We start from the raw sequence: 18,260 nt of genomic DNA, 5'->3' as shown, positions 1-18,260 counted from the left end.
TAAGTCTTGAATCCATCTTTAATTAATTTTTGTATAAGGTGTAAGGAAGGGATCCAGTTTCAGCTTTCTACATATGGCTAGCCAGTTTTCCCAGCACCATTTATTAAATAGGGAATCCTTTCCCCATTTCTTGTTTTTGTCAGGTTTGTCAAAGATCAGATGGTTGTAGATATGTGGCATTATTTCTGAGGGCTCTGTTCTGTTCCAATGGTCGGTATCTCTGTTTTGGTACCAGTACCATGCTGTTTTGGTTACTGTTGCCTTGTAGTATAGTTTGAAATCATGTAGCGTGATGCCTCCAGCTTTGTTCTTTTGGCTTAGGATTGTCTTGGCAATGCAGGCTCTTTTTTGGTTCCATATGAAGTTTAAAGTAGTTTTTTCCAAAAATTCTGTGAAGAAAGTCATTGGTAGCTTGATGGGGATGGCATTGAATCTGTAAATTACCTTGGGCAGTATGGCCATTTTCACAATACTGATTCTTCCTACCCATGAGCATGGAATGTTCTTCCATTTGTTTGTATCCTCTTATTTCATTGAGCAATGGTTTGTAGTTCTCCATGAAGAGGTCTTTCAGATCCCTTGTAAGTTGGATTTCTAGGTATTCTCTTTGAAGCAATTGTGAATGGGAGTTCACTCATGATTTGGCTCTCTGTTTTTCTGTTATTGATAGTATAAAAATGCTTGTGATTTTTGCACATTGATTTTGTATCCTGAGACTTTGCTGAAGTTGCTTATCAGCTTAAGGAGATTTTGGGCTGAGATGATGGGGTTTTCTAGATATACAATCATGTCATCTGCAAACAGGGACAATTGGACTTCCTCTTTTCCTAATTGAATACCTTTATTTCCTTCTCCTGCCTGATTGCCCTGGCCAGAACTTCCATCACTATGTTGAATAGGAGTGGTGAGAGAGGGCATCCCTGTCTTGTGCCAGTTTTCAAAGGGAATGCTTCCAGTTTTTGCCCTTCAGTATGATACTGGCTGTGGGTTTGTCATAGATAGCTCTTATTATTTTGAGATACGTCCCATCAATACCTAATTTATTGAGAGTTTTTAGCATGAAGCGTTGTTGAATTTTGTCAAAAGATGAGGTCTTGCTATGTTGTTTAGGCTCGTCTCCAGTGGGGTCTTTCTATAGGCTGATCTCCTGGGCTCAAGTGATCCTACTGCCTCAGCTTCCTGAGTATCTGGGACTATGCTTTTAATTATGCACTAATACACATTGAAATGCTAAGTAAAATGGCCCAATCACATGTGAATTGTTGCTGATGTTTCCCTATTTCATAGAATTGTTTGAGTTATTTTTTAATAGAAGAAAGTTTTTTTTTTTTTTTAGTGTTTATTTTTTAACACTGTAGGCCTACAGATTAAGGATGGCAAATTGTGGATTTGGATCTTATCCAAAGAGTATAGTGTCTCTTTAATAATTGGAAATATTTGTTTATTGTTTATTGTGTTCATGACACTGTGCTAAGCAGGGATAAAGAAAGTATGCCATTCCTGTCCCCAAGAAGTTCTGGGTAGTTAGAGAGGCAAAATACAGATTCATAAAAAGTAAAATCACAAGATGAGAGATGTCAAATATAGAATTGAGAATGCAGATTCTAAGTGATAGGGCTTTCCAGGAAGGAAAGATTGGTGGTGTGGTAGAAGCTAGTTTTAAGGAAGGGAGTACCTGGCTTGAACTTATAAAGTAGATGCTATTTTGGTAGTTGAAAGGAAAGTAGAGGCTCTTCCATCCAAAGAAAATAGTGTAAAAAAAGCATGGCGATGGAATACAAGTGGCATGGCCAGAGGGCAGTAAAAGGCCTGCCTGTAGAGTAGTCCCCCTCTTATCCACGAGGGTATGTTCCAAGACCCCCAGTGGATGCCTGAAACCATGGATAGGACCTGCTGTACCCTGTATAAGCTATGTTTTCCCCCCATATATACATACCTGTGATAAAGTGTAATTTATAAATTGGGCACAGTAAGAGATTAATAACAACATAATAAAATAGAGCAATTATAACAATATGTTGTAATAAAAGTTATGTGAATGTGGTCTCTCTCTATATCTCAAAATATCTTATTGTATTATACCATGGGCAACTGAAATAGAGAAAGTGAAACCGCCGATCGCAAAATTGCCAATAAGAGGGGACTGCTGTATTTGAAAGCTAATGTTTGAAGCCAAACTGTGGAAGTCATTGAGAACCAAACTGATGAATTTGGATTCTCTCATGTATGTAAAGAAGTGTCACTCAAGGTTTTTGAGCCAAAAGTGATGTGAGGAAAGAAGTACCTTAGTCTCAGAGGCATGGTAAGGAATACTGCGTGGAGATAGTAAGACAGGATGGGAAGCGTTTGCAATAATCCAAACATGTGATAAGTGTCTGCAGAAGTTCATGGCACTAGATGTGAACTAAAGCAATAATTTCATGTTAGGGAAATTATTAAGTAATGCTACTTAGGGAAAGTAGCATTACTTAGCATTACTGTCATTAGCCACACATTCATTAGAGAAGTTTATATTGTTATATTTTGGAATTCTGCATCTGGTAGGTCCAAGGTAGTTTGCTGTTAGAAGTAGCAGGATCGCCTTAATAATAATAATAGTTTTGCAGCATGAAGCCTGAGCATTGTCCAAAGTTTGGAAATGTGAACGCTGATATTCTCATCTGCCCATCTTTCCACATTTTTAGGATGCTGACAGACAGCATCAAGAAGTAATTGCAATTTATCGGACACACCTTCTTAGTGCTGCACAGGTAAAGAACTACTTCTTTGGAAAGAATCTTGCTTTAGAGATAATAATTTTTTATTTTCAAATTAATTTATGTGAAAGTAATTGATGTTAATTTAAAGTAGCTACACTCCATATGCTTATTTAAAAATAATTATTTTTCTTTTAATCATTGTTTGTGGATCTCCCAGAAAAATTTACAAAGCTATATGGCAACACAACATCTTAAATTTAGTATTGTCTCCATCTGCTTGTCACTCAGTTTATAGACAGCTTGGTAACATGTGATGGTAGCACACATTAATGGTGTAGCTAGCTGGAGATAATGCCTTGACATCCACACGTGGCTGTCATCTAAGAGGAGAGTGGGAACGGCTTTGAATACTAGAAAAGTACAAAAGTGACAAGCAGGGTGTTATGTGTATGGGATTGTAGTAATCAAAGACAAAATGATCTGTTAAGAGAGAATTGATAGTAATTATTTATCAAGCCTTAACTTGGCTTGGTAAAGCCAAGGAATAATTAAGGAATAATATTATGAATACCCTTTTTTAGGAGTGTACTGAGAAAGTTATTGTTAAAATCATGCTAAGAAATGATTAACATATAAAGGATACTATGCTTAATTTCCTGTAGAAACCCCGTGAACAGCATCTCCAAAATTCTCAGAATAGATTTTTTTCAGGAAAAAGGAAATAAATTTGTACTAAAAGAAATAAATTTTAGAATGACAGAGATCCTGGGAATTATTTGGGTTTGAAGTATGTTAGGCCACACTATAAAAACAAGCAAAAGACAAAGAAGAAGGGAAAGATGGATGTTGAGAGAAATGTTCTGCTTCAAAAAAAGATCAATTTTAAAAAGAGAACTAGATAAAAGAATAAAAAGAAAGATACTTTATGATATCAAATTCTTAAAATCAATAGACCTGCCTTTTCTATAGGAAATGGAGGGGAAACTAGTGTAAAAGAATGAATGATATGATAGAACAGGGGATCTTAGCTCCTCTCTTTTGAGCAAATGAGAGATAAACTAGAATTTTAAAGTTTATTGCAATTATTAGAGAAGATTATTGAGGGACAGTGAATAGGAAGTTCAAGTGGGGAAATAGTAGAAAATCTATATTAGAGAGGCTGAGAAACTCACTAGTATTGGCCGTGAGAGGAAGAGCTTGCTCTTAATGAAAAATACAGCAAAATAACAAGCCTTTCCACTTTATATAATATGCACTTCCGGAATTTGAAATTATTTTCTACTGTGTCCTAATGAAACATAGCAAAAGCAATTGGCATCAGAAATAGTCTTGCCTTCTGGCATCATAAAGTTAACTAAGAAATTCAGTTCAGTCAACTATGGCTAATGTTTGAAATGTAAACATCCTGCTGTTATAGAAACAGATTTTGGAAGCAAAACTTTTCATATTAATAGGAAGTATTGTGCTGAAACCTACTCCAGGACAAAAGTACTCCAGGAAAAAAATGTGTGTGTGTTGGGAGGGGGTGTGGTATTGTAATAAGCCCACCATATTGAGTTGCATTTAATCAACTCGTGCCACCATTTTAAGTTTAAAGTATTTTTTAAAAATATAAATGGCTAACATGCATGTAAAAAAGATACTTGGTTTCATCAGTAATGGGGGAGATGCAAATGAATAAGAATATACCATTTTTCACTTGTGGGACTGGCAATATTACACAAGATTATAGTCTATCGTGTTAGCCAGAGTGTATGGGAAATGGGCGTGTTTACTCCATTGATGGTAGTACAGATTGTTTTAATCTCTATAGAGGGAAATTTTGTAGTACTTAACAGAATTAAAAATTGAGACTGCTTTTTGACCCAGCAATTTCTTCTCTAGTAATCTTTCCATTAATATTGGAAATACCTTAAATGTCCATCATTAGGGGAATAGGTAAAGAAATGCAATACGTCCATGCAGTGGATATTATACAATAATTTAAAATAATTGGGTAGCTCAAGGGGAAGATTTCTATGACACTACATACAAAAGCAAGTTATAAAATAATATATATTATATGATCTCATTTATGTAAAAACATAAATAGGGGTTTTTAAAATCAATTACTTAAATTTTAAATTTTTTAGGAGACAGAGTCTTGCTCTGTCATCCAGGCTGGAGTGCAGTGGCACAATCGTAGCTCATACAGCCTCAACTCTTGGGCTCAAGTGATCATCTTCCCTCAACCTCCCAAGTAGCTGGAACTATAGGCACATGCCACCACACCCAGCTAATTTTTTTTTTTTTAAGTTTTTGAGACAGAGTCTCACTGTATTGTCTAGGCTGGCCTCAAGTGATCCTCCCACCTTGGCCTCCCAACGTGCTGGGATTGCAGGTGTGAGCCACCATGTTCGGCCATCAGTTAGTTTTCTAAAAACAAAACAAAACAGAACAAAAACCTCAACAGCAACAACAACAGATTTCCTTGTAGTTTACTTTGCTCGTTTATAACTTATGCTGCCCCTATCATCCAAGGCTGTTATTAAAAAAGAGAAAGAGGGAGGTTTATCCATTTGTTTTCTGGTAATGGAAGTTAGAGCAGCTGTTGTGCACTAGTCTTTTTTTTTCAGATGGGGTCTCGCCGTGTCACCCAGGCTGGAGTGCAGTACCACAATCTTGGTTCACTGCAACCTCTGCCTGCCAGGTTCCAGTGATTCTCCTGTCTCAGCCTCCCGAGTAGCTGGGATTGCAGACATGTGCCACCACACCCGGCTAATTTTTATATTTTTACTAGAGACGGGGTTTCGCCATGTTGGCCAGGCTGGTCTCGAACTCCTGACCTCAAATGATCCACCCACCTCGGCCTCCCAAAGTGCTGGGATTGCAGGCATGAGCCACAATGCCCGGCCGTGCACTCCTTATTAATTGACCTTATTTTCATGATAGGGCTGTACTCCCTTTTCCAGTAATTCCTTTAGAAATCACAATGATGGGCCAGGCGTGGTGGCTCACGCTTGTAATCCCAGCACTTTGGGAGGCCGAGGCGAGCGGATCACGAGGTCAGGAGATCAAGACCACGGTGAAACCCCGTCTCTACTAAAAATACAAAAAAATTAGCCGGGTGTGGTGGTGGGCGCCTGTAGTCCCAGCTACTCAGAGAGGCTGAGGCAGGAGAATGGCGTGCACCTGGGAGGCGGAGCTTGCAGTGAGCCGAGATTGCGCCACTGCACTCCAGCCTGGGCGACAGAGCGAGACTCTGTCTCAAAAAAAAAAAAAAAAAGAAATCACAATGATGAGGATTTAGCATTTGATGAATCACTGACTAGTTATGCTCTGTAAAAGCTTTATCTTTAGAATTCTTATGTAAACAAAGATGACATAAAATAATACTCCTCTTTCTTCTTTCTCCGAAGGGTCACATGGATGAAGATGTTCAGGAGGCTCTGCTCCAGATCATACAAATGCGGCAGGGGCTTGTGTGCTAGCAGTTAGCACTGACTGCCAGTATCTGTTTTATCTTGCTGGTGCTGAACGTTCTTTGTGCAACTCCATGGTCTTTCTGGGCCTTACTGTGCCGGTATAATTAAAATAAAATATATTTTGTTCCATTGGTAGGTTTTTTTTTTAATTAGATGAATATGTTAGTCTTTTTCAATATCAGTTCGAATCTTATTTTCTGTATGTGTTAATTTTTCAAATAGGCAAACAACATAACTTTGCCCCGGATTGACTATGTATTTTTAAACCTTCGAGTCCCTAATAAAACATGAGCCATCTGAGTGAGTCCATATGAAGCGAGGTTAGGCTGAAATAATTGCTTAAAGATGTCTTTCAGAGAAATTAATTTGGTTGGTGGCCACTTCTAGGTGGATCAAAATACCTTTCAGATCCTCAGAACCTTGAGACATAATACAGTTGTGAGGAATGTTTTGCAACTTGGCTGGCCAAGTTACATATTACAGTATCTTTATTGAGGTAACTTCATTAGTGTCTTTGGCCTTTTTTGTAGGTATAGATATTTTTTCTTTTTACACTGATAACTTTTATGCCTTTTAAAATAAATTTATTTTCATAAATGGTTTGTGGTGCTAAATTACATTTAGATTAAGAACAGGCAGGGGTGGAATATATCAGGAATTTATAATAAAATTGCCTTAATCTCTACAACAGTATCTTAATTTTTACTTGTGGTGACTATTCTTGCCACAGTATTAGAGAATAATGATAAATGATATACTAGATTTTTCAAAGTGTGAAAACCTTTAGACTTTTTTTAGCAATTAGTTTGACATTTGCTACTATAGTAACCAAGCACTCATTATAGATGCATCCTCCAAATGTTTCATGCTTATTTATAGGAAAGTTATATTAATGAGATTAATAATGTGAAATACAGTTTTCCTGCAAAATTAGCATTAGAGAATTGATTTTAGATAACAGATTTTTAAAGTTTTAGAGAAAAGTGCAGTAATACAGTAAACTGAAAGAGTATATAGATAGCAATAAAATAACATAAGTGGACATGTTTATAGTAAATACTCTGAAGTAAACAACCATTTTTATTAACTGCATCTCATTAGGGAAAGTTTATATGTCTTGTTATTTTTTATTAACATTTTATTTACCATTCAGAGTGAAAATTACTAATTTGAGTATTAACAAATAACTGAATAAATAGATCATTGCAGTTAGGTTTTCTCAAATTGCAAAATTTGCCTTAGCAATAATCTTTTAACATCCTGAACCAGATTTTTAAATCCCATTTTTGTTTAATAGGGTAAAAGTACCATCAAAATGACTTCTTATACCAAAGAATAAGCCATCATAGTTTTTCAGTGTTGAAACAACATTGAAAGTCAGAATTGGATTTATTTTTAATTCTTTATACGGTTTACATAAGCAATATCTATTTCTTTAATTATTATGTTTAATGTTGTCCTTCAGCATGAGTTCTGTTTCACAAGTTTTGGGCCACCTATTTCAATAAAAAATAAAATATAAATTTAAAAAGTTGCCAGGGGTGGTGGCTCATGCCTGTAATCCCAGCACTTTGGGAGGCTGAGGCAGGTAGATCACCTGAGGTCAGGAGTTCGAGACCAGCCTGACCAATATGGTGAAGCCCCGTCTCTACTAAAAATACAAAAATTAGCCCTGCATGGTGGCAGGTGCCTGTAGTCCCAGATACTTAGGAGGCTGAGACAGGAGAATCGCTTGAACCTGGGAGGCAGAGGTTGCAGTGAGCCAGTATCTCATCACTGCACTCCAGCTTGGGCAACAGCGAGACTCCATCTCAAAATAAAATAAAATAAAATAAAAAATAAAATAAAATAAATAATTTAGAGCAAAGTTTAAAACTGAGTATTCATATTAAGTGTTTTATTTTCCACATTAGAGATGGGAAGGGAACCTTATGTGTATTTTATTTTGTTTTCAACCATCAATAAAGTTTTCTCTAGAATATTCTTTTGAACATCCTTGTAAAAGATTTGCAAGTTAAACTAGTTTATTTACTGTCTGTGAGAGCACTGGGAGTAGGAAATGATGGACTCCAAAGTACAAATGAGAATACCCATTTTCATTCAGCTATCTGGAGTAAAATATCAAGTACTTCCTTCAACTAATCTTGTCTCATTCACTCACCTTTTGATATTGAAGGTAGAAATTGCATTTACAACACTGAAGACCAAAGCTTTTAAATTAGTAAACAAGTGGAACATAGATAATGGACAATGCTGGCCACTGCCATTCTGTGTTGAGAAAGACTATGAGACCTGAACATAGGGCCAAGAGGAAAGAAGAGTGATGTTGTCTAAGATGTAATGAGTGCTCTCTGAGAGAATCAGTCAATTCCTATCGGAGTGCAATCCTTACTGGAAAGCTTTATTGCTCTTGTTCTGTGTAGTTTATGTTTTTTGTCACTTCCCCATCAGAAAAGCACATTCTTTTTGATAGAGGGTCAGTGTTATAATTGTCTATTGAAATAAAATCAAATATTCATGCATTGAACATCTTAAATTTTAATATTATGGTGACTATAATCACTTAGCTATATCAGCATTGTTCTAGAATTCCAGATGAATTTAGCTTTGTCTTTTTTATGGCTTTTTAGTTGAACCTTCTCTCTTGACCCTAACCAGATTTTATAGTTTACAATTTTCTACTCTTCTTATAAATGCATTGGCTCATTGCTGCTTTAAAAATCTTGTAGCTTTAGAACATGAGCATTTTTTTTCTCCGGTGTTACCAGCTTTCCTATGACAAGGACCTAAAAACTGTTCTCACACATGTGCTTGTTACCCTACCTGAATGTTCATGTCTTTGACCAACTTGTTGCAAAGTAAAAAAGGGAAGAGTTTCAAGTTAGTTTTTGGTGTTCATGGTGACTAGATACATCAGTGCCTGCTTGCAGGAGTGCCAGACCTTAGCAGTGGTTACAAGCTTCTTTTGACATCTGCTTCACCATGGTAGAAGACAGTTACTTCTTATTGCCTCTGTTTTCATCACTGGATTCTGCAACCTTGTGATCTTTTTTCTTCTTGTTGGTTCTGTGCACCAAACTAATGGTAGCTCCTCTGGCACCAAAATACGGGTTGAAAGAGAATGCCTGTGATGAACATGAAAGATGTGGCTGACCTAGATCTTATCCCTGGCCCCTAAGTTTTATGAATAAGTTCAGAGGGAGGATAAAAAGCACTAGATGAGTAAAGGCAGAATTTGCACCATAAAATAGATTGTGCACAAAATACGAAATGAAAATTAGTATAGACATTTCAACTGTCATTTCATTCAGTGTTGTTCCCCACTAAACTGGAAACTGAACCTGAGACTGTTGCTGGAAATTCAGTTCTTTCCCATGTTTTGGTCTTAGCTATTTGAAACAGGACTATTTAGACCAGCCTCTCCAGGTAAATATTAACCTGCTTCTTAGCATGGTTTCTGATTATTACTGAATATATTGACCTTTGGGCTCAAGTGAGTAATGAATGTACAGATTTTTTTTTTTTTAAAGATCAAGCTGTATCAGCGATGGCATTCCAACAAGACTCCCTGGGCAGTGAGGGTGCTTGTGTTCACTGTAATTGGGCATGTGACATCACTTATATATTAGAGGCATTTTCATTATTTATGCCTGCATAAACAAACATCGATGATGAATGAATTCAACCAAAAAGAGAAGGTTACAAAAATGTCATATGTAAATGAAAAAGGGCAAGACTTATGAGGGTTGCTTCTCTAGTTCATATATATATATATATACATATATATACATATATATATATTTCAGTCTAATTTATATGTATATATATTCCATTCAGTAAAATAATGGAAGAGACATCAATAAAAACAGTGCCCCTTATAATTGATATTTGGCATCAAATTGTACTTAATAGGCCTTTTTTTTTTTTTTTTTTTTTTTTTTGAGGAGTTTCACTTTTGTTGCGTAGGCTGGAGCAGTTCGGACTTGTCTCACTGCAACCTCTGCCTCCGGGGTTCAAGTGATTCTCCTGCCTCAGCCTCCCGAGTAGCTGGGATTACAGGCATGCACCACCATGCCTGGCTAATTTTGTATTTTTAGTAGAGATGGGGGTTTCACTATCTTGGTCAGGCTGGTTTCGAACTCCTGACCTCAGGTGATCCACCCACGTCAGCTTCCCAAAGTGCTGAGATTACAGGCATGAGTCACCACGCCCGGCCTGACTTATATTTTAAGCAAGTTTGCAGTTTTTTTCAAGGTAGCAGTCCTGGGAATATTCTGAATTCTGGAAAGAATTTAGAGAGGTTATTGCCTTCTTAATAATTTAGAGCGTCTATTGCTCTGCCAAGTCAGAAGATTAACATTTAATAGAAAAAAATTATATATCTATAATTCAGTCACAGCTATTAGATCAGATGGATTTTACATTAAGTGAAAAAGATGTTGAGCATTTAAGGACCATTAAACTACAGGACTCTTACTGGGTTTTAAGGCCTCCAAGCCAGGGTCCTGCTGCGAAGGGTATTTATTTTACATATACAGAACCCATTAAGGATGGGAAAGGGGCACACATTTTAAAAGAAAATAGGCCATGAAAAAGTGTGATTTTCCACATTGTGAACAACTACCAAACAGATTCAGTCTTATAATAATTAGTTTTATGCATCATTAAGTAGCTTGCTTACTGGCTAGAAGAATATGGTGAATCCCACCTTAAAAGTGGTACCTGCAGGAAATCCAAGTAGCTACATGTCCTTTGTTGATATTTCACTTAGAAAAACTGTGTTTCTAGTAGTTTCCAGGATTCTTAAGGATGCTATATATTGTCAGGAATTTAAGTTTGGAACTGCCTTCTTCAGTGGTCCTTAAGGACCATGAAAACAAAGACCCAGAGAGGAGTTCTAGTGTTTACTTTTTCTAGCAATGCTCAAATTATCAATGAGAGAGTGGAATTTGACCCTTGAGAAGAATCACTTGCCTATTGGAAGAAAGTCTGCACCATTCTCTTTATTAAGTGCTTATCACAAACCCATTGTTGGAATTAACAATACCTTAATGTAAGTTTTTCTTACTATTTACACCATGCCTCCTGCCCCATTCCTACCTCCAAAAAGGGGAAGAGTTTTAGGAGTATAAAAGCAAATAGACTCAGGGAGGATGTGAGAATGGAGTTAATATAATTTGTAACTTTTTCCCCCTACAATGTCCAAACAAATTTGGTGATTTTCTTTCTTGCTATTCTAGGCTTTTTTAAATTGCCTCTGACTAAAGTGGCACCTTATGGGCTGCTTCAGAAATTTTCTTCAGGATTTAAAAATGAAGCCGATTCATATTCAGAGTCTTCCTGCTGAAAATCTGTTAAGCCAAAATAAAAATGACTGCTACTTAAATTTTTTTTCCTCTTTGTTGTTGCTGCAAACATTGTCTCACTTACAGGAGTTGCAAGATCTCATTTATGCTTTGTACAAATGGAGAGAGATGAACCATCCCAGGACTACCAATACAAGTCCTAAGGATTAAAGTGTATCTGCCTCAATCAGATAAATGTGAGCTGCACTCCTGAGTGTGGAGGCTTTTTTTTTTTTTAAGTGAATTGTTCCAGTTGGCCTTAATCCCTAAGCAATATAGCTCCTTTAAAACCATCTTTATTCATTCACACCAATTGACACTTAAAATCCCCCAGCCACTGTTCATCTAAGTCTAAATATAGCTGTTAGAGTCAAATGTGTTTTAAGAGGATTTTCAATCTGATTATCCAAAATACTATTTATTGTCAATGTTTTTGGTGTGCCATGGCCAATCTTATTATTATAATGTACATAGCCATTTAACGGCAGCAGAACCTAAAATATGTCACAGCAATTGGGATAACCTGAAGGAGGGCTTTTCTCCAGCTCTGCGCTGTCGTTCTGGCACAGCTTGTTGTGTGGTTACGAACATCAGAAAGAATTCCTTAATAAGCTCCTGCTCTCCTTCCAGACCCTTTTGGGCAATCTCGCCCTCCATGTTCTCTAAGTAGAGAGCAGTTACCAGGACAACAGAGAATTTGAGGAAGATTTAATTGTGATTTGATGTCTAACCAGAATAAAGAGCTAGTGCCTTGAATTTATATTCTAGGTTTCCAAGCAAATGTCAATATGCATATTTATTATTTTTGCCCTTCCTCATTATAAAAAGGATTTTAAGATGGCTGACTTTTTTTTTCTTAATATGGGAGAGGAGAATGGGGATGATAAATACTAAAAGGATAGGAAAAACAAGCAGCAGCTTGTTATGCAGGAAATATGCCATTTAACATTATAATATCCTGCTTCTCTGGGGCTGACCTCAGTTTGACTCTGAACTTCCTAGTGGCCAATATAATGATGAAAACATCACATATGTGAGGCACGGTGTCAGGCAGAGCACAGTTATTCCTGGTTCTGAAACTGGCATGGTGTTCTCCATGGGGCCAGCACATCAGTTGGTACACATCTGAAGCTGGAGTACGCAGTGCCTCAGGGTACATGCCGTGGGATAAAAATGGCACATCTTCCTAAAGTGCTTCCATTGGACTTAATGGTAAGAAAGCTATTTTTAGTAACATTTTTATTTTGGAATAATTTATAGTCCATGAGATGACTGACCCAGGGTAATAGTCCACATTTTGGGTCCACAAGGAAAAATCCGTGTTTTTTTGTTTTTTTTTTTTTTGTTTTTCTTGCCTTATTCTTGGGTCACAGATGTTTCAAACAAATTTCTTAAGTAGATATCTGTATCTGTTGTTTTTGGTTGGTTGGTTGGTTTTTTGCCTGCCTTTTATTTATTTTTCATTTTCTGTGTCACTCCCTTCTGGCCTTCTATGCACATGACAAAAATTCTTTGCCTGGCCAAACTTTAGTCAAGCTATTCAACCTTCTCCTAGGCCCATCTGTGCACTTCCTTATACAACCCAGTTTTAGCAAAGAACCCTACCAGGTCAGTTTAGCAAGAGCCCTCACCCTTGATAGCTGATCACTCTTGACATCTGATCTGGTTCCTCATACGCCAACCTTCCACAGGTGATGTCTGATCACCCTGATCTGTCTTCAGTCAGAATCCTCTGGGTTAGTTTAGCCTTACTCCTGATGTTGTCATGTAGAAATTTCCCATCCAGTGACCACCCTTCCAACCCTGCTCCTTGGCTATAAATTTCCACTTGCCCATGCTATATTCAGTCAACCTCAGTCTCTCTCCCCTTTTGCAAACTCTGTTGCAGTGGTCCCTATCCTAACACGATGGTCCTGAATAAAACTTTCCTTACTGTGCTTTCACAAGTGTCACTGAATAATTTTTTCATTAACATGCTCACCATACCGTAAGTCCCCCATTTTTGCACCCTCTTACCTAGGCCCTAAGTGCATGTGCTCTTGTTTTCTTTCCTCTCCCTCACTTCATTCAAAGATAGGAATCGATATAGCTTTGAGGCAGGAATTAAAAATCAGTGTGACTAAATTAATTCATACCGGCTGTAAGTTATTGATAACCCACTGTAAACTAATTCTTGAAAAGCATGTTTAACCCCCAATAATGTATTAATTGGCAGATAATCTTAGGAAAAACAATAAAATGAAGGGAAATGGTTCATATTTTAGGGGGAGAGGAAGATGATTTTCAACAAGTAGAGGCATCACCTCTACATGAATTATGCCCAACCCCTTCACAATTCTCCCTGAACTGTTACTGCTTTCCTTACAGTGCTCCATTTCTCTGTATTTTTATAAACATCTTTTTTTAAAGTGTAGTGTGTAGTGGACATTTACTGTTCTCTTGACCACCCAGCACACAAACCACCTTTCTACCTCTCGGGAATTCTCTGCCTTATGAGTCTTGATAAGATGTGGAGACATCTGCTCACTATAGAGGTTGAAAATGCCAAACGATTGCTTTTCCCTGACAGAGGTGGTGTTGGGGTGCAGGCACATGACCCAGGCCAGCACATGCTGCCAAATGTGCCCTCAACTTTGACTAGGGGACTAAGTAACAGTAAGAGGCAGGGGTGATATTTGTCCTTCTGGCAGCAACGATAGTTGGGGTTACTGCATGATCAGGTTCCTAGTGCAGAGATGGAGGTTGCCAAAAGATGAACATCTCATGCTTGGTGGAACAGCTGTTTTCTCACCGACAGGTTTTGGAGTATAATTTGGAAGCTTGTTTCTGTCTGCTCAGGCCTAAGCCTGATTTTCTACCTTCTCTATAGATAGCCAGTACATTTTAGATAAATCCCTGCCTGCTTAAAACAGCCAGATTGATTTCTGTTGCTTACAATTAAGAACCTGGGCTGATAAAGTTTCCTCCTAATTTCCAAAGCATAGTCAATTTAGAAAATTTCAGAAAATATAGATAGGAAAAAGGCAAAAATAATTCACTCCAAGCCTACAGATAATCACTCTTAGTGCTTTGATGTATCTTTTCCAATATGTTGGATGCATCTATTCCAAGGAAGACTTTTCTGAGGAAGAATAATGGGGCATTGGCTGGGCTCAGTGGCTCACGCCTATAATCCCAGCACTTTGGGATGCCGAGGTGGGCGGATCACCTGAGGTCAGTAGTTCGAGACCAGCCTGGCCAACATGGCGAAACCTTATCTCTACTAAAAATACAAAAATTAGCCAGGTATGGTGGCACACACCTGTAATCCCAGCTACTTGAGAGGCTGAGGCAGGAGAATCGCTTGAACCTGGGAGGTGGAGGTTGCAGTGAGCTGAGGTGGTGCCACTGCACTCCAGCCTGGGTGACAGAGTGAGACTATGTCTCAAAAAATAATAATAATAATGGAGCAGAATTTCGGGGCCCCTTCCATCTTTGTCCAGGGAATCAAATAAATAGGCTTCTAATCCTTGTTTTAAGAGTCTGGGCTTAAGAGTGCTTAATTGAATTGGACTATGTGGGCAAGAGGGGAAGAATGATGGCTTTTAACCTTTGTAGCTAATTTAAGAATTACCTGTAAAACAATGCTAACTCTTTGTCATATAGATTGCAATTTTTCCCCTGATTTTTTTCACTTGTCATTTAACTGTTTTTCTCTCATTCAGAAATTTGAAATTTGTATACAGTTAAATTTGTCAGTCTATGGTTTCTGACATTAGTGTTACACCTTAAACATTCTTTCCCAACATATTTTATCTAGTGCTTGTATGATATTGTTTATATTTAAACACGTAATCCACTTGGAGTTTGTTTTATGCTATTGTGTGAGGGATAGATTCAGTTTAATTATTGTCCAAATTGCTATACGGTTTGTTTGATTCAGTTATCTTTTTTTTTTTAATTCAGTGCTCTCTGTCTTCTCCACTGATTTGTGATGCCACCTTGAGCACAAATCAAATTTCTATATATATCTGGGGCTATTTTTTGACTCTTCATTCTGTTCCATTAGTCTACCTATCTTTTACCTCTATTCCAAAATCTGTACTCTCACAAGTTCCAAATATTTCTGCAATTGCTCTTGAGAAAACAAAAGGCAATCTTGGATACATAGGCATGAATTTGGGAAGCCTGCCAGTTGGAGATTGCCATGTGGGCAGAGAATAAAATGTTCTGGTTAAAACACAGAATTCTGTTAAATAAGAAACTGTGTTGAAGAAATGTACTTTGCTTTTGAGAATTCACAAGGACTGTCAAGACCTTATAGTATCTCAGGATCATCAACAACATCACAACACTGATTATCATTATGCAATGGATGTGCTGATGTGCTCATGAACAGAGCCCAAACAGGATACTGGATAAAATAGAGTTGACCGTGTTTTTCTTCTTGGATGTTGGGAGTGAAGTGAGTGTTGGAGCTTTTGGAGACAGACGACAAGCCCATCCGTTTGCTATATGGATTATCACATCCACGCCAAGCTGATGAATGAAATTTGTGCATTAGAACTATTACAGAATGGTAACTAAGACAATGATAACAGTTGGTCAGTAATTGACAGAGCCATCTCCCAGAGGAGCAAACACATTCTTTCTATCCTACTGGGCTCCAAATGGCTTCCTGGCAGGGGAGCCAAGTGGACCCACTGAAGTGGGATTTCTACAGCACACCACAGAACACCGCTGCTTATGCTCGGGTCTTAGAAGAATCATTTGAGAGTCTCCCATATTGGCAGGATTAGTTGCACTGGAGGAAAGCCAGTGAAAACCCATACATGGACTGATAAATGAGGTAGCCAGCCATTCGTGCTGTGGTGCCTCCCCACTGATTCCCAGCGAGGACCTTTTCTATCCCAGCATCATTGCCCTCATAGTACTGGGCTCTCCTGCCTCCTTGCTTTGCCCATCTTATTCACACCAGTTGAAATAATCTCTTGCTCCAATTCTTCCTATTATAATTCACCTAATTCTTCAAGGGACAACCCAAATCCTCCTTCCATTAAGCCTTTCAGAAATTCCCTTTTAAAAACCTTTTTCTTTCATTCTGAACTCAGTAAAGGTCATGAAACGTTTCTTGAGCGCTTGCAATATTTCAGGAAGGCATCGTCTTAGTTGTTGGGGAGTATATTCATTTCCTATGGGCACTTTAAACAAATTACCATAAATTTAGTGGCCTAAAATGAAAGAAATTTAATATCTCACAGTTCTGGAGGCCAAAAGTCAGAAATCAGTTTCAGTGGGTCAAAGTGTCAGCAGAGTTGCACTTCCTCTAGAGGCCTGGGGAAGACCCATTCCTTGCCTCTCAGCTTCTGTAGCGTCTGGCATTCCTTGGCTTGTGCATGTGTCACTCCAACCTCTGTCTCCATGGTCACACTGCCTCATTGCCTTCTCTCTTGTCTGTAGTCACATCCCACTCTGTCTCCCTCTTATATGAATACGTGCTTGCATTTAGGAGGGTCCACTTGGATAATCCAGGATAATCACTCCATCTCAAACCCTTAATTTAATCCCACTTGCAAAGTCCTTTTTTGCCATACAGGGTGACATTCACAAGTTCTAGGGATTAAGGCATGGATAACATATTTGGGAAGCCATTATTGAATCTGCCACAGAGAATAAAGATATAATTATCTGTCCTATCATCTATAAAGTTTTTACATGTAAGTTACTAAACAAAATTATGTGCTACAGTGAAGTAAGAGTGGTCTTAGAACATTTTGAATCTCTCCAGTGGTGGCTTTCCCAGCCAAGTCTTCTGCTTGAATAAGTGGATATGTTAATAAAATGGTGAATGAAAATGATCTAGAGAAAAAAAGATGAGTGAAAAAATAAATGTACTTCAAAAATATATTTACCTTCACATACTACATAAACTCATTTATATATATTCTCAAAATGACAAAATTATGGCAATGGAGAACAAATTGGTGGGTGCCAGGTGATGTGGTTTTGGTCTGTGTCCCCACCCAGATCTCATCTTGAATTGTAATCCTCATGTGTGGAGGGAGGGAAGTGATTGAATTATGGGGGCAGTTTCTCCATGCTGTTCTCATGATAGTGAGTGAGTTCTCATGAGATCTGATGGTTTTATAAGGCAGTTTTCCTTGCCCTTGCAGGCTCTCTCTCTCACCTGCTGCCACGTAGGACATGCCTGCTTTTCCTTCCGCCATGATTGTAAGTTTCCTGAGGCTTCCCCAGCCATGCAGAACAGTGAGTCAATTAGCCCTCTTTCCTTTATAAATTACCCAGTCCTGGGTATTTCTTTATAGTGGTGTGAGAATGGACTAATACGCGAGGGGTGAAGGGAGTGGGTACGATATGAAGAGATACCAGGAAAGATCTTTGTGGGGATGGAATTGTGTATGTTGATTACAGGGTGGTTCCAGGGTTACAGGAATCTACATATGTGAGAACATGACCTAGAACTACACATACGCATATTGTACCAGTGTCAATTTCTTGGTTTTGATTATTTATGTAAAATGTAACCATCTAGTGAAACTGGGTAAAGGGCACACTGAATTTCTCCGTAATATCTTGAAAACTTTTGGTGACTATTTCAAAATAAAAAAATGGTGAAAGTAATTTACCTTGTTCTTCAGAAAAATAAACAATAACTTACAGAAATATGTATAACATAAAAATAATTAGGCAATTGAGGGTTAAGATAAAGCTAAGTGTAAAGTCCTCATACCATAACCAAACTTGGCCTACAA

The 18,260-nt window shown here is 37.9% G+C and overlaps 1 protein-coding gene across 4 annotated transcripts in view; it reads left to right on the top strand.

The window, feature by feature from the left end:
* The window catches only part of UACA (uveal autoantigen with coiled-coil domains and ankyrin repeats), a 102,223-nt gene extending 95,931 nt beyond the window's left edge, over window positions 1-6,292 (top strand). For all 4 annotated transcript variants that reach the window (XM_030814671.1, XM_030814670.1, XM_003267165.2 and 1 more), the window contains 2 exons: window positions 2,685-2,750; window positions 6,098-6,292. In XM_030814671.1, coding sequence (XP_030670531.1) covers window positions 2,685-2,750; window positions 6,098-6,169 — 138 coding nt within the window. In that variant the 3' untranslated portion in view covers window positions 6,170-6,292. The remainder of the gene's footprint in view (window positions 1-2,684; window positions 2,751-6,097) is intronic.
* Window positions 6,293-18,260: the final 11,968 nt, after the last annotated feature.

This window comes from Nomascus leucogenys, chromosome 6 (assembly GCF_006542625.1).
Source record: "Nomascus leucogenys isolate Asia chromosome 6, Asia_NLE_v1, whole genome shotgun sequence".
Classification (NCBI taxonomy): domain Eukaryota; kingdom Metazoa; phylum Chordata; class Mammalia; order Primates; family Hylobatidae; genus Nomascus; species Nomascus leucogenys.
This window is presented reverse-complemented; position numbering and strand designations above follow the sequence as displayed.